General features: G+C 31.5%; 1 protein-coding gene across 2 annotated transcripts; it reads left to right on the forward strand.

Annotated features, from left to right (window-relative positions):
• Positions 1-10,452: 10,452 nt before the first annotated feature.
• LOC125862029 (BTB/POZ domain-containing protein POB1-like) lies at positions 10,453-15,461 on the forward strand. 2 transcript variants are annotated; one of them, XM_049542003.1, is made up of 6 exons: positions 10,453-10,751; positions 11,570-11,722; positions 12,090-12,160; positions 12,233-12,296; positions 13,648-13,927; positions 14,318-15,461. In XM_049542003.1, exons 1-6 carry the CDS (start codon positions 10,523-10,525, stop codon positions 15,132-15,134), a joined length of 1,614 nt encoding a protein of 537 aa, XP_049397960.1. In that variant the 5' UTR covers positions 10,453-10,522; the 3' UTR covers positions 15,135-15,461. The 2 variants fall into 2 exon arrangements, with proteins under 2 accessions (XP_049397960.1, XP_049397959.1); XM_049542002.1 differs by having other exon boundaries at positions 10,454-10,751; positions 12,036-12,160; positions 14,318-15,459.
• Positions 15,462-16,240: the final 779 nt, after the last annotated feature.

Below are 16,240 nucleotides of genomic sequence, written 5' to 3' on the forward strand. Positions count from 1 at the left end.
ACTTCATACATCTTTATTTAATTTCGCATAGTTTAAAGCCATTTTTTACTTTGCTTTATTTTAATTAAAATGAATGAATTTAACGAATGAAGAGTAAATTTGAGGAGTCAATTTTTTTAATATTAATTTATGTATGAATTGATATTATAATTCTGTCTGTTCGTATAAATAATTCATTCAGGATACAATAAATTTGTTGCCTTTTTAAAAACAATAATAGAAGTAATTCATTCTGAATTCAATAAATTTGTTGCCTTTTTTTAAAAAAAATAATAGAGGTGGGTTTTTTCACTGCAAATTAATGAAAATTTTGTATTATAAAATATGATTTTTCATCTACGTACTTTTCTAAATTAGCTCACTGGAAAATTATAATGGGAAATAAGTTCTCACTATAATATAAAAAAAATAAAAAATTGTATCTACAACAATCAAAATATTTTTGGTGAAGATTTTCAATGAGAACTAGTGATTCTCTTTTCTAGGTAGTGATCTCATAAAATATCAAATGCCGGAATAAAATCTGAAATCCTATTCCAACATTTGTGCAAAAATCACCCAAAAAGCAATATGCACAACTATTTATTATTTTTAAAATGGTTTCATTAAATTATGTAGGATGAATCATAATTATTCCTAGACGATGACTGAAATTCAGAGAGACGCTTTAACTAAATTAAGGTCTTAATATTCTCTTGAACTCATTTTTTTCCTGTAATTTTGTACACCTTTTGATTTACGTGTTATGTGGCACACTTCGTGATTCCACGTAGTTAAGGCGCGTAGGAAATGTTTGAATACCACGTAAGACAAGAATATGTATAAAATTACAAAAAAAAGAGTTCGGAGAGATTATAAGAATTTAGTTTAGTTAAGGTGTGTTTTTGAGATTTTGATCATAGTCTAGGAACTACTCGTATCTTTATCCTATTATTTGTATTAATAATCGTTTAATGAAGCCAAATTGCACAATCAAGTGGGGTAATTATATATATGCTTCTCCAGAGACTTTGTGGCCAACAGAGATATGTGGGTTTAGAGATTCTTGATAGATTTTTTAAAGAAATTATACTAAATTATTATCCTCTTAGACTTTGTGCTTGACAGGATTGCACACATCATGCTTTTTCAAGACAATCCTGGTCATGGGGATGGAATAATACAAGTGAATAAAAAATTATATCAAAGTCTAAGAGGAAATATTTTCTTTTTGATACTAATAAATATATATATATATATATATGTGGTACTGTAGTTTGGTAGCTGGTTAGAATTATGTAGATATTAGTAATGTCAAGAGTAATTAAGAGGGAATTTATGTATTATTTGATACATGTATTACTTATTCTACTTTCTGTCATGCATAAATAATACTACGTAGATTTTCTCATACTTATATATGTATTGGTTATGTAGATTTTTAAATTGGAAATCAAATATGGGAGTATTAATTTTATACATGAATAACTCACCTCTCAATCAGTTTCCAAACATAATATTACTTTTGAGATTTTAATCAATTCTAACATAACTCACCTCCAAATTAATTATCGAGCGATCCCTAATTTCCTCATAAATTATGCATTGCACACATGACAACACTTGCTCTTGTTGCCTTACTTATAGTAGGTAGGCGTAGGTTGTCAAGACGTTGTGATAGTAATTAGTTGAACGTTTTCATGTTCCATAAGAAAATAATGAAAATAAATTCAAGGTTCTTCAAGAGTCACAATAAGTGAAAACTCGAAGAAATATTTTTAAAGCTCCTCTTGGAATATGTTTAAATAGTCCTCCTAATTAGTATAACAACTATCTTGATTGTTTTGAAATAAAATCAAGTAAAAGAATCACACTTCTTAAATGTAACACGATGAGTGTGAGTCAAGCAGGATTGACATATTTCAAGATTGCTAAACTTTTATGAGGACACATAATATTTTAGACGAATCTTATATTCACTATCAAAAATAAGGATTAGTGATGAACAAATTTCATAGCTAAATAATAAGATCCGTTGATATCCTTTTAAGAAAAGGATTAGCAACAAATTATCCTAAAATTTGTTAGCTACAAGCAATTAGTGTCAGATTAGCACAAAGTTAGTAGCTAATTTTAGATTATAAGTATTTTTTTGTAGTGAACGCAATGGTTTAGAGAGAAAAGTGAATAACTTGATAAGACATATATAACTCAAGTTTACATGATAGACGTGTTTTTGAGGCTCAATACGTAGCGTAATCGGAAAGACAAATTTGTGTTGTCTAGGCTCAAAGTGGACAATACATGTCATGAACTTGAGTCATGACAAATATAACATTAGTGCATGTACTCCCTCAACATGATGATGGGAAAAATTTCAACGAGAAGGTTGAGTCCCTATCTATGTGATGCTCTTGACCGAGGGTGGGCCTAGCAGGAATGATATGCTTTTAGATCAGCAAGATTCTGAAGATGAGGTGCAAATAATACCTTAAGCGAACCTCATATTAGAAAAAAGAATAGAGTGAAGAACTTTATAAAATATATAACTTAAATTTACATGATATACACACTTTTAAGTTTGATATAACTTAGCTTCTAAGTTCAAATCAGGCAATACATCGCCATAAATTTGGATAGTAACTATAAAGTGGAGAAATAAGTAATTCTTATAATTCATGAGACATGACTTTTCCCTTTTAAATATAAATAGCAATAAATTGATAATGATATTGATTTGTTTTCAATAAATTCATGATGAATTGTAATCTATACATAGGCTTTTATTGTAGAACTTTTTTCTCTACTGTAGTAATTTAGCTATATTTGGTTATAACATCAAGAATAGGTGGCTCTACAAAAACATTGGACTCAACCATGAAACCTACGGTTTTAAAAGAAGTCTACTCAGGTGTTTGAGCACCGCTATCGTCAATCGATAGATTGAAAGTTCGTATCACATTAAAGAATAAGTTATAATACTATCTATCCTCGTATTATATCTATGCATTTACTAAACATTTAAAATGCTACTATAAGTTAAGTATTTGTATAATCAAAAGCTATAAATTAGTCTTTTTCAATCTATGACTTTTCAACTTGTAAGTGGTACTTTTGGTTTGACCAAGTTTTTTTGTTTTGGTTTTATCCTAATATTCTTTCTAATTTTCAAAATATCTATTCCAGAATACTTTTTGAACTTACTCTTCAATCTATATTCATATATAGTTCCTCCTGTTTTTCCTTTTTGCAAAAAAACTTTTAAATGTATAAGTTTTAATAAAATATTTAAAACTAGTTTAGTCATTTTAATAAACGAATAGCCTATCAATATTTTTTTTAATCAAACATATCAATCCTTTATTATCAATTTTAGCATTTTTATCTAAACACATATTACTTATTTATAAAATAATTTTAATACATAAAAAATACTTATAAACATTTAAAAAAATTCAACTATTTACGATCAACTAACTCAAACACATTACTCATCCTCTATGAACAATGTCTTTATCCTAGAACATCAATGTTGAAGTGGTAGCACTATCAAACATATGCTTAATATATTTTTTATATATACAAGTACTAGTAGTTGGTTATGCTTCCACAATCTTTGCATATATTTAACATTTTATATCTTCCAAAAGTAAAGCATATGCTAATAAAATGGACTACAATAATAAGAAGCATATTTGAATATATAATTACTTTCTTCCAAATTGTACTACATTGCAATATTTAAACCATAGTACTGTCTCATCACACCCTTTCTCTTTAGCTTATATAAAGCCATTCTTCTTTCTCCATTCCCCTAACGTTACTTCCCCATATTTGCCTTAGCACAATAAATTTCTTCAATTTTTTTAACATTTTGTATAATATATGTAGAGAGCTTTCTTTAGTCCACATAAAGGGGGCAGTATGGTTCAATTAGCTGCTGACTCATTCACACAAATGCTAAGGTTTTGAGAGTTATAAGAAAGAAAGACCTTAGTAACTGAGTGAATGATGCGGTAGACTGATTGAATCTTAAGCTTCTTTTGCTTGGACTGAAGGGAGCTCCCTTTTCATAATTACTTGCTAATATATTTTCTCTTCTATATCTTCAAATTAATTAAATTCCTATTTGTACTCTAAATTTTAGTTCTAGTTATTTGATTAGTTTCCTTCATTTTTGGCTTTTTTTATGGACCGTATCGAAGCAATGATATTTGGAAATGTATAGATATATTGTGGTATCTCACAAGGACAATTGGAAAAAAAATAAATTTGGTGATTTTCAACTTTTATTTAACACTAGGTCATACCTTTGATGTTATTTAATTAGTTTTCTTGCTATAATATCAAGAAAAAGAAATTAAATTTACTTTTGGATGTTTTCAAGTTTTAACATATATACCAAAGTTTTAGTTTGGTTAGTTTTCATATTTATCAAATCACCAATTAGTAGTAATTTTTATAATCGTTTGTACCCATATTTTATCTCATATCAAGTAAAAATAAATTGATGGTGTAAATGAATAAATTTCTATATTGTTTAGTTCATAAGATTTAAAATTCATTTTAGGGTTTGCCACACTTATTTGTATTTGAGTTTTAACGGTCATGGTTTATTTTCAAGATTATACATGCCACTTTTTATGAAGATTTATTTGTAGATATTCTTTAAATAATATAGCTAATAGCTAGTGTAAAAATTCTTTATGTTGACGATATATATAATTTGAACTCTCATCTTTTTATATTACTATATTTGCTTAATAATTGGCTTGTTTTTTTTTTTAGTTTCAGATTAATAGAAGATGGCATACTGGATTTCTCTAAGACGAAGCTCTATGACAACTATATGATACATTTATACATCTTCTTCCCCTCCTTGTAAGCAAATACTAAATAAATGAGAAGTCTTAGGGCTCATTTGTTTGAAAAGTGTGAGTATTTGAAAAATTAGTTTTTGTTTTTTCGAAGTCAAAAATGATATTTATAAATCATGGTTGTGTTTGGACATGAATTTAAATTGAGATTATTTTTAAATGAGAAATTTCCATTTGGAGTGAAGAAAACAAAGTTTAAGTATTTTTCCAAATTCTAGAAATTTTCATTTTTTTATGACCAAACATGATTCCGGGAATTCTACTCTGAAAAAAAGTAGAAAATATTCTCGGTCAAATGTCTATTTAGTAGTTCAGTTAATTGATTATATAACTTTTAATTTACCTACCTCATTGGCCGGTGATGATTAGATAATTCTCTACCTTGTATTTCCTCTCCTTCTTTTTCCTTTTCTCTACCCTTAATTAAAAAAATCAAATCAAATCAAATGTAAGCTTGTTATATTATTATCAAGTAATCACACAATAAATTATTTTGTGTGTTGATTAAAACATTTATTTTCCTTTAATATTATTTGTTGTGACATTTATGTTTCCAACAAATTAGGAAAGTGCCATATGAAGTTGAATTAGCTAAAGGGAATTAGACAATGTTTCACTGTTACTTCTACATATTAATGCTTCTTTAGGTCGGATTCGACCACTTGGTATAGAGAAAATTTTATGCGGCATTCTCAAATGGATCTTGTAGTGTGTTATTCAAATTTAATCGATATATCAATATGGACTCCAAACACCAATGAAAAAATGAAAAAAAATGGCTTTTCAGTTTCTTCATTCCTTCTTTTGTTTATATTTAAGGGAAGTCATAGACAAACGTAGTGGAAATTTTTGGAGTAATTAACACTTAAAAGAACCCTTCAATTTTCATTCGAGTTGTCTTGAACAAATAAGTTTGAATCTTTATTATTCATGTCAACTAGTCAATTAACCAATGCAGAAACGGAATGATTTATTTATTTTGTATAATTTATTTTGTCTATATAAATTTTAAAATATCAATTATATTTAAGTTATTAAGGACTAAATAAAATATTAAAAATAGCAAGTAAAAGGAAAGATTGAAGAGAATGATATCATTGTCAAAATTTAGAATTATGATAAATATTATTTAAGGCCATATAGATTGAAAAGGAAGTATGTATTCATAGTGACATAAACGTTATGTTTATTTAACTTACTTAACTAATAAATCTCATTAATAAATTTTGTAATTAATTAGATACAATTATTTAATATATATTTTTAAATTGATTAGTGTAAGCGCCAGCAAAATCCGGACGATTTGGATGAAAATGTAATACGTAGCTATTTAATTGGATGTTTTTTTCTCAGTTCACACCCTAAACTCTAAAGCATGAGTTGCTTTAATTATGTATTTATTGTAAGTTTCTTAATTATTTTTTATTAATCATTATGCATGTATTTTCAAAATTTTATTATTTTCTAAAAAATAATTGACATAATTTTTATTAAAAATTGTAGGCAATTAAGTTTGGAGTTTTTTTTTTACTTTTTAATTTATCTATGTCATCTAAAGCATAACAATCATTATAATATTGATTATTTAGGCCTATTTTTGTAAATAAAATAAATATGAATTATTATATAAATAAAAAATGATACTAATTGGTATATTCAATCAAGTGAAGTAATTATATTTTAAATACTTCTACTACTTCTAGAATATTTTGATAATTTATATAACAATTGACTCAATTGAAAAAGTTTTCAAAATTATAATCAATAAGAATGTATCTAAAATATAAACATTTGTAATGTTATATACTGTACAATAATTTATATATGTCTATTCTTGTCTTATGAATAATTACAAAAGAAATATAATACAGTCAATTAAAAAAATTATAATTAATTATCATATACTTTAATAATTTATGAAAATAAAAATATAAAAAATTATTAAATAAATATAATATCTCTTTTTTTAAAAATTTAAATTTAAACTTCCAATTCTACTGAATTGCCCAATTGTATCCATGACAATGTTCCTAGGAATGTTTAAAAAATTAGTAGTCACCTAATCATTATACTTCAATCATTCTCGTAAATAATAACGACTTGTCAAAATAAATCCCATAAATGGGCAATCAATAATTTTTCTCAACCATTACTACTTGCCTGCCTTTGTCTTCAATCTCCATTTTGCCTAATACACTACTGGGCTTAAGAGACTCCGGTATGCAATTCGAATTTAGTTGGCGCTCAATATGGGTATCGATAGTGTTTTAAAAAGCGAGGCGTAAGCCTCGAGACACGGGGTGTAAGTTTCATGGATCTACGGTTCATAGTCTCATGTATATTCAATTTTATAGTTTCATTACTAATAAAATAAGCAAAAGTAAACCTTTCAATGATTTTATAAATAACCAATAATATATAGAAATTATATTATGATTTTTATTTGAGATAAGTATTTATAATCAATAATGAAGAAAAAAAGTACTCCCTCTGTCCCAATTTATATGACTCACTTTCCTTTTTGGTCAGTCCCAAAAAGAATGACACATTTCCTTATTTGGTAAATATTTAATGACATTATCCCTATTTTACCCTTCTTGAATTGGACTATTTTGGATTTATATTAATGACTGATGTGACATTAACTTATGAGAGAGAGAAAAGTCATATACTTTTCTATTCAAAGTCAAATATAGTATTTTTTTTTATTTAACAAATTAGACTTATTAATAAGGGTATTTTCGGAACATTGTAGAGTCTTTCCATTTTTCTTAAAGTTTGTGCCAAATCACAGTACATCATATAAAATGGGACGGAGGGAGTATTATAATTACTATTTGAGAAATATCATTACACCAATAGTAAGAAATATGATTTAAAGCAAAAAATGTTAAAAAAATAAATTAAAACGTCCGGGCCTACGTTTTTATGCTCGAGGCTTACGCCTCAAATTTTAGAACTTACGCCTTATGGATCTACGTCTTTAATTTACGCCCCAGAGCGTTTTTGGTACGCCCCGCCCCGAAACTCGCCCCAAAAACGTTTTTTAAAACACTGGGTATCGAGCATCGGACAATAATTAAAAAAAGGGTATTATTTTCTTGAGGGAAATAATTTTGTGCATTTGTGTCAAAACATAGTATTACTTTTTTTTTATTATTGTATTTTCAGTTGATGTCTGATGCCTATGTTGGAGCTTTGATTATGTTGAATCGTGAATTGCAAGGTCTATTATGAGGATGACGCTCCTAACATAATATTTTCCATATTCAGGGTTCAAACTCAAAACTTATAGTTAAGAATGAAACAGTCACACCACAACACCATAATTTAGCATGGTCTTACTTTGTTGCCTTCATATGTTGGAACTTGAAACACTTGAAGATGCTCATGTTATCTCCTACTTTTGAAGAGAGCTGCAACCCTTCATTTACTATTCACTCCTTTAAAATCCAACAGCTCAAATAGCTGCCACAACTTCCACCAAATATGTAGAGTTTGGAACCAAAATGCATAAAGGGGCATTAAAATTTTTAAAACCAAAATGGACAACTCACTCATTGTTTCTGATTTTTAACGCCATTCACGATGTCCAATTTTCATTCTTTCTCGCTGCTCAATCAGCGAGATCCACTTTAAGTTGTCATTTAAGGAATTAACTCCACCAGCCCCTCTTTGAAATCAAAATATGATGTCCATATTCGTGTAGAAGAAAGTAACAGGTCAAATCCCTCTGTCCAAGTGATTGATTTGAAGCTTTGAGCATAGAACGAAGCGAGCCCAGGGAGAGGAGTAGAGTCCAACAACATTGAACCCCAAAATAGAGTTTCTATTCAAATTCCTACTCAATACGGAGAATTTGAAGTCGGTTGCTAGCCAAAGTAGCGCGACAAAAAGAGTAAAAAGGTGCATTCACATAGATTAACTTTCTATGAGTATTATTCTTGTAGATTAACAAGCCAGATTAATTAACTAATAACTAGTCAAATTAATTGAAGAATTCAACAAGCTTTGTTAGACAAAATCATAATCCTACAATATTATCTCTCTTTGACAACCCCTCATACATTTAAAAAATTAATCATAAAATCACTTCAAGCATACTTTTTGACTAAATAAATTAGAATTAGTTTAATTTAATTAATATTTAATCATAAATCTTCATCATACTCACGAATTTACCTATACGAGCAAAACATAGTAAACCACCTTAAATTTTTCATATCGCATTCTTAGTTCAATACTTATGTACAATCAAACATCGTTATTTGTTTGAAAATTTTATAACTACTATAGTGATGTGATATTTTAGAGAAAATAGTCTAAAATCCCCTTAATCTATAGTCAGATTCCCAATTATACACTCATACTTTAGGATGGTCCTATTAACCCCTTAGACTATTTTAAAATGGAGTTATTTGCTCCCTATATGCTGAGGTGGCAAGGAATGTGTAGTTCACTCTCTTTGAGAGAGTGAAAGCAAAAACAAATAATAAAACTTTAACTTTATAAGTATTTCTTTTATTTCATTATTAATTTTTTTTTTTTTTTATGTTTCCTTTTATTTTATTTATTTTACTTTTAACTATCTTTTTCTTCTTTCTCTTTAACAAGAAACACCAGCAACCTTTTCTTCTTTCTCTTTAACAAGAAACACTAGCAACAATAACATGGGCTGCAGCGGCGGCGGCACCATGTGAACTTCACTCATCCACCACCAATTCTTTGTCTTCATCGGCCTTCCACTATGTGAGAACAAACCCATCAACCATCAATTTCGTTGTGATCCACCATTGCCACTTCCTTTGTAGCTTCAAGATTTTTAAAGTAGGAGATGCAAATTCAAGCATAAACACAAAATTTAAATAGTTAGGTATTGCATCTACTTTCCTATTTCAGATCTGTTAAAGCTGTGACTATCAAATCTACAATAAATACTAATAGCACAAAAATCTTCATTTTAAAGATTTCTACCCAACTAAACTAAATTAATTGCATCTAAAAATTTAATCCCCAAAATTGACTGACTTTTTAGAGCATTAAATTGTTAATGATTTTGAGTGAAATTTCATCAATATCGAGAGAAAAAATAGGAAATGGTGTAGAAATTGAGATTTTGAAGGGTAATTAGGATTATTGAAAAAAAGTGGGGATTTTTGAAGGTTGAATCGAGAAAATTTGGATGAAAATGGATGAAAAATCTTCAGCCGTTGGCTGATGCCATGCCTAGAGATGAAAGAAAACAAAATACTAATTGATTTTTATACATTAAAAATATATATATTACGTGGCGGGCGCGTGTCCAGCACTACTTAATACGAATCTGGGGTGAGTTATTAAGGGGTTATATATTCTACTTTTAAAATGTTCAGGGGTGTAAGTATGAGTGTGTAGTTGGAAATCTAGCTATAAGTAGGGGGGCTTTTGGCCATTTTCTCGATAATTAATATATATACGAAATAATATTTTATGTTTAGATCTCATTTAGCTGTTATAAATAAAAGTATACATACGGAAGAACAAAAAAGTAGTTTAATTAACCTAATATAACTAATTAGAGAAATGAACAAAAATGTATATATTGTGAGCCATAACTTCCATAATATTATTATCCTCACAAATTCTCTCAACCTTTTCTTCTCTAAATTACGTAATTTTTGAATTCCATGAAAAACGATCTTTCTGATCCATTAACCAAAATGGACACTCTTGGTTACGGGTCGGGTACCGGATCCGACTTCTCTTTTGCTTACAACAACGCCACTTTCTCCGACCGGATTCTGACGATCCAGATTGTTCCGTACTTCAAATCCGAAGGTGAGGGATGCAGCAGTACTGCCGGCGATTGGGACCGGAAACGCAAACGTAGAAGAGAAGAAACCAATAAACAAAATGGTTAGTTAGTTCTTTTAATTTCACTAATTAGGGTTTTTTGAAAAATCTTTTTGTAGAATTTAGGGTTTTTTCTTGGTTTTAATGTGTCTATATTTTGTATGTAGAAGTACAATTTGCATATTTGTCTAATTTTGGTTTTGAGGGTTAATTTTTTTACAAAGGGATGTTTGATATATCTTTTTTGTTGTTGTCTTTATTATGGTTAAAATGATTGTGAACAGAGGCGAATCTAAGATTTTTCGAACATGGGTGCACCAAGTAAAATGTATTGAAGTGAGAATTGATCCTTAATCCTCAAGGTCAAAAGCTCAACATCTAACCATGTGGACCATTTAGACTTTTTGTAGTACGGGTGCAAGAATATAATATTATACAAAATCTTAAAAAATATACATATAAAATATCTAATTTTACAAAGAGACCACGGGTGCGGGTGCCCTATTTTTTGGCTGTAAATTCGCCACTGATTGTGAAGAATGGGATTTTAAAATATCATGCTTTATGAGGAAAAGATGCAAAATTTGGGATTTGAATTTATTTATTTTCTGCTCTGTTTTCTTCTTTTTTAAATTTTAATTTTGTACTATCTAGCTATGTTGCTCGAACGTTTCAAAAACCTCAATGGATGTGTGTGTCGAATTCTCCAAAAAGTAGTGTATTTTTAAAGAATTTGACACGTGTGTGGCATTTCGAGAATTTGCCCATCAGAAAACTTACTCAAGCTAGTTCTGTTTTAACATAATTGCACTTATTAGTTAGTTTCTCCAAGTTCACTTTGTTTTTCGTCATAGTGGATGCTGATCTCATAAACCTTTCAGATGCAGACGTGCTCACGCAATGTGAGGACGATGTTTTGAATTGTACTATGCTGGATACAGAAGATGTCCTTGCTTATGAGAACCAAGATGAGGAAGCTGTTGCAATGGCGGAGGAATCTCCATCCGGCGTTGAGATGACTACAGATCACCCGGGTACCTATGCACTTCCCCACTGTAGACCAAATTATCTTATTTCCATCATTGTAGTACTATTTCAAGGATGTCATTTGTTAAGGATTCTAACTGTTTTAACATAAGATCATGATATATGAGAATCTAAGAGATATACTAACATGGCTTTCACTCTTCTAGGCAATATAGGTGACGTCTTTGTGTGCATAATCTGAAACCTTAATTTTGTTATGATGTAATGGCATGTGAAACCTAAGTTCCTTTATCATTTTGTGTTTTTGTTTCTCTTTCTCTGTTCTATTTCCTTTTGTAACAAGCTTACGGCATTTTAAAGGTGGTGGTGTTGCTTCTAAGAGCACTGACTCATTCACATACTTGAACTCAGCAGCTGCGCTTCCAGTTAGAACTATACACATCAGTTCTCCTATTTTGGCCGCACAGAGTCCATTCTTTTACAAGGTTAGGAGTCTTTAATGCTCTGTTCTTGATGAGTCAGAAAGTCTTGATGACGTCTTCTTGTTTTCTTCATAGCTATTCTCCAATGGCATGAAAGAGTCGGAGCAGCAGCATGTTACTGTACAAATCCATGCCTCGGGTTAGTATTAAGATTTTGTAGTTGTAGTTTGGCATGTTCTCATTTCATTGTAATGTCCTTTTCTTTAGAAAGTTGTCCTCGTAGAGTAGTAATATTAACCTGATGATGTCCATATCAGAATTCGGGTACAATTGTATTGTCTGAGCTTCATCTGTGTCTATTGTCTATCTCATATTTCAATTGGTAAGGCTAGAAAGCAAGCTATTGAAATTGCTTGTAGGTAGTACTATATTATGTTCTATGTTACTTACACTATATCGTGTTCTATGTTACTTACCACCCCCACCCTCACCCTCACCCCCCAAAAAAGGGGAGGTGGAATGAAAAGCATGTCTTGCTATACTCCTATTTACACAGACTAGCCACCTCTTGTGCACTTGATTTGACATTTCAATAACAAGTTTTAGATGTTTAGGATGTGCAATTAGAGAGCAATGTGTATCAATCACTAAATGAAAATTCAGTTTTTTTCGGCTGTTTGAATTCATAGAATTGAAGGGATTCTTGTACTTCCACCTTTTAATTTATCAGATGGTGTTTGATTGACTTGTTTAAGTAAGAAGTATGTTTGACACAAGTTAAATTCATAACGCCCCTTAAGTACCCTTTGTATCTACTAGTCTTGAAAGCCATGCCAATTCTTATTGGACATATCATTGAGGGCTAAGTAAAAAAACAAGGGAGCCCGTTGCACTAAACTCCCGCTATGCGCGGGGTACAATAAAGAACGGCAAGGGTCTATTGTACGCAGTCTTACCCTACATTTTTGCAAGAGGTTGTTTCCATAGCTTGAACTCATGACCTCCTGGTCACATGGCTAAGTAGAAATGTTAAGAAGTAAAAAGTCTTCAAATATAGAAAGGCATCATTCTAAATATCCATTACTTTATCTATCTCGATGAATAATAAAAGGATTGGACACCAGAACAAGAATCGTGTCTCTCAGAAACATTTGTGTGAGACAGTGATTGTCTATTCATATGTTTGCAAGGTTAATAACATGTTCCAAGTGGCCCAGTGGTTTGGGCTTGAGACTTCCATGTTGGAGGTCTCAAGTTTAGAACCCCTTGCTAGCGAAAGCAAGGGGTTTGTCTTCTGGGTCGAGCTCGTCGCATCGGGTTCGCCTAGTGCGGATTATCTCTCCTATGTGGTTTGCGAGCTATTGCATAGGAGCGGGGGTTTTACCCTGTGCGCATGCGGCTGCGGGTTTCCCTTGTCATAAAATAAATATATATATATTTAAAGAAGAATTCTTACATAGTTATTAACTAGTGAACATAGTTTCCTTTAATTTATGATCACAATTTTTTTCTTTTCACATCCACCTTTCTTTATCTTTTTTTTTTCGCAGAAGAAGCTGCCTTCATGGACTTACTAAAATTCATGTATAGCAATACTTTGTCTACGATAACACCTACTGCTTTGCTTGATGTGCTTATGGCTGCTGACAAATTTGAGGTTGCATCATGCATGAGACACTGCAGCCGCTTACTGCTCAATCTTCCCATGACATGTGAATCAGCATTGCTATATTTGGATCTTCCTTCTAGTGTTTCTATTGCTGATGCAGTTCGGCCACTGATAGATGCTGCAAAACAGTTTCTTGCTGCACATTTCAAGGATATCACCAAGTGAGAACACTTCCAAAAAAAATAAATTATTACTTACTCTGGTTGATTGGAATTGAAGCTTAATACTGTTTCTTAGAAATGAAATGTGAAGAAAAGCTAGAGTTTTGTTGTCCTCACGAGCTAACTCCTATTTCAGAATGCGTGTGCTTTTCCCAAATGCCTACTTCTGAGGCTTTATAAACTAGCTATTAACGGTTTCCTGTTTGTTTGATTACTGACTAGTGAGATAAAGGACCTCCAATCTTGCCTCAAAAGAGGCTTCTAGTGTCAGATATCAGAATGCTTTCAATTTAAACCTAGATATTAAAACATGTTCACTCCTTAGAAACGTTTTTTTGATGGTTTAGGCAAAGATATGTCATCTGAACTGTTTCCTAAATTCCTTGCCAGGTTCCAAGAAGAGGTATTGAACTTACCTCTTGCGGGAATTGAGGCTGTTCTCTCCAATGACGATCTTCAGGTTGCTTCAGAGGATGCTGTCTGTGACTTTGTTTTAAAATGGGCTCGTACCCATTACCCAAACTTGGAAGAAAGACGTGAAATATTGGGGTCACGTCTTTGTCGCCTCATTCGTTTTCCATACATGACATGCAGGAAGCTGAGGAAAGTTCTAACTTGTAATGATTTTGATCCTGAACTAGCTTCCAAGGATGTACTGGAGGCTTTATTTTTCAAAGCTGAAGCACCGCACCGGCAGCGTTCGCTTGCTGCTGAGGAGGGCAATGCATCACGTAGTAGTTTTGTGGAGCGTGCTTACAAGTATAGACCAATTAAAGTTGTCGAGTTTGAACTTCCTCGTCAGCAGTGTATCGTTTACCTAGATTTAAAACGGGAAGAGTGTAATAATCTCTTTCCTGCTGGTAGAGTTTACTCACAGGCTTTCCATTTGGGTGGACAGGGTTTTTTCCTATCTGCTCATTGTAACATGGATCAACAGAATGCATTCCATTGCTTTGGGTTGTTCTTAGGCATGCAAGAGAAGGGGTCAGTGTCATTTACAGTGGATTATGAGTTTGCTGTTTGGACAAAGCTAACCGAGGGCTATGTGAGCAAATATAAGGGGAACTACACATTCACCGGTGGCAAGGCTGTTGGCTACAGGAACCTGGCTGGCATACCTTGGACTTCTTTTATGGCTGAGGATAGTGTATACTTCATCAATGGTATTCTCCATCTTCGAGCTGTGCTTACTATCCTCCGGGTATGAGCTTTTACATACTAACAGAAAGACTTCGCTTACAGCCATACTGGACTTTTTAGATGTCAAGAGGGCTTTAAGATGAAGAGGTTATCCAGCCAAAGGTCTGTTAAAAAGGGTTTCAATTGTATATTCTCGTTAATTGAAGAAGTTCAGTGCCTATGTAGAAATTGTTGTATGGGCCCTGCTGCTGTATGTTACTGAAACTAACAGACTCAGTAGCTTCATCTGCTTGACATTGTACTGCCTTTTTGACTTGTTAATTTCTTCGAGTAAATAGTAGTTAAAGGAACCATGGTTGTCGTTTGATTGGTGTATGGGATAGACAAGGATATTTCCCCGAATCCCACCATTTTAATAATACTAAATAGTTCATGGGATTTGGTAATACCAATAACTAAACGCGAAATAAAATAACTCGCATTTTATTTTGAAATTGTTACCCCTTCTCTTACCAACCTAATTCAAGGTTTATTAGCTAATAATGGTTAATTCCAAATTACTGCCAAACTTTAGGTTTTAGATGAACTGAAAAAGTGCTCTGCTTTGGGTCATTTGACTAAGAGGGTGTTTCGATTGGCTTAAAAGTTGGTTAAATATATTTTTAAGTCAGTTTTTGACTTCTGGAAATGCTTAACAAATATAATAAACAGAAAAGGGTCAAAATTGCCCCTGAACTATGCGAAATAGACCACTTATACCCTCTGTTACATTTTAGGATCAAAAATGCCTCTGTCATTATCCTAAGAGACCACAATTACCCCTTAAGACTTAACAAAAGTGATTTGGAAAGCCACATGACACTAATGCCGCCACATAGGCTTGCCAACTAGGATACCCACTAAAAATTTTAACCCAATTAATAATTCAACCCTAACCCATTTTTGCTAGATCGAGCCCACTCAAATTAGGAGGAAACATCATGTTTTACACCTCAATCGTTTTCACTATTCAATTCACCCCATAGAGGAGAATTTTTTCTTCACTCGAAATTCATTAAAGCTGTAAACTTTGAAACTCAGAGATGGAAATATGGACTTCACCATCTTTCTCGGGTCTTGAAAATCCTTATTCTTCGAAGCCACAAAATGAAAATAAATATTTTCTGGGCAAGA

Source organism: Solanum stenotomum, chromosome 4, assembly GCF_019186545.1.
Source record: "Solanum stenotomum isolate F172 chromosome 4, ASM1918654v1, whole genome shotgun sequence".
Classification (NCBI taxonomy): domain Eukaryota; kingdom Viridiplantae; phylum Streptophyta; class Magnoliopsida; order Solanales; family Solanaceae; genus Solanum; species Solanum stenotomum.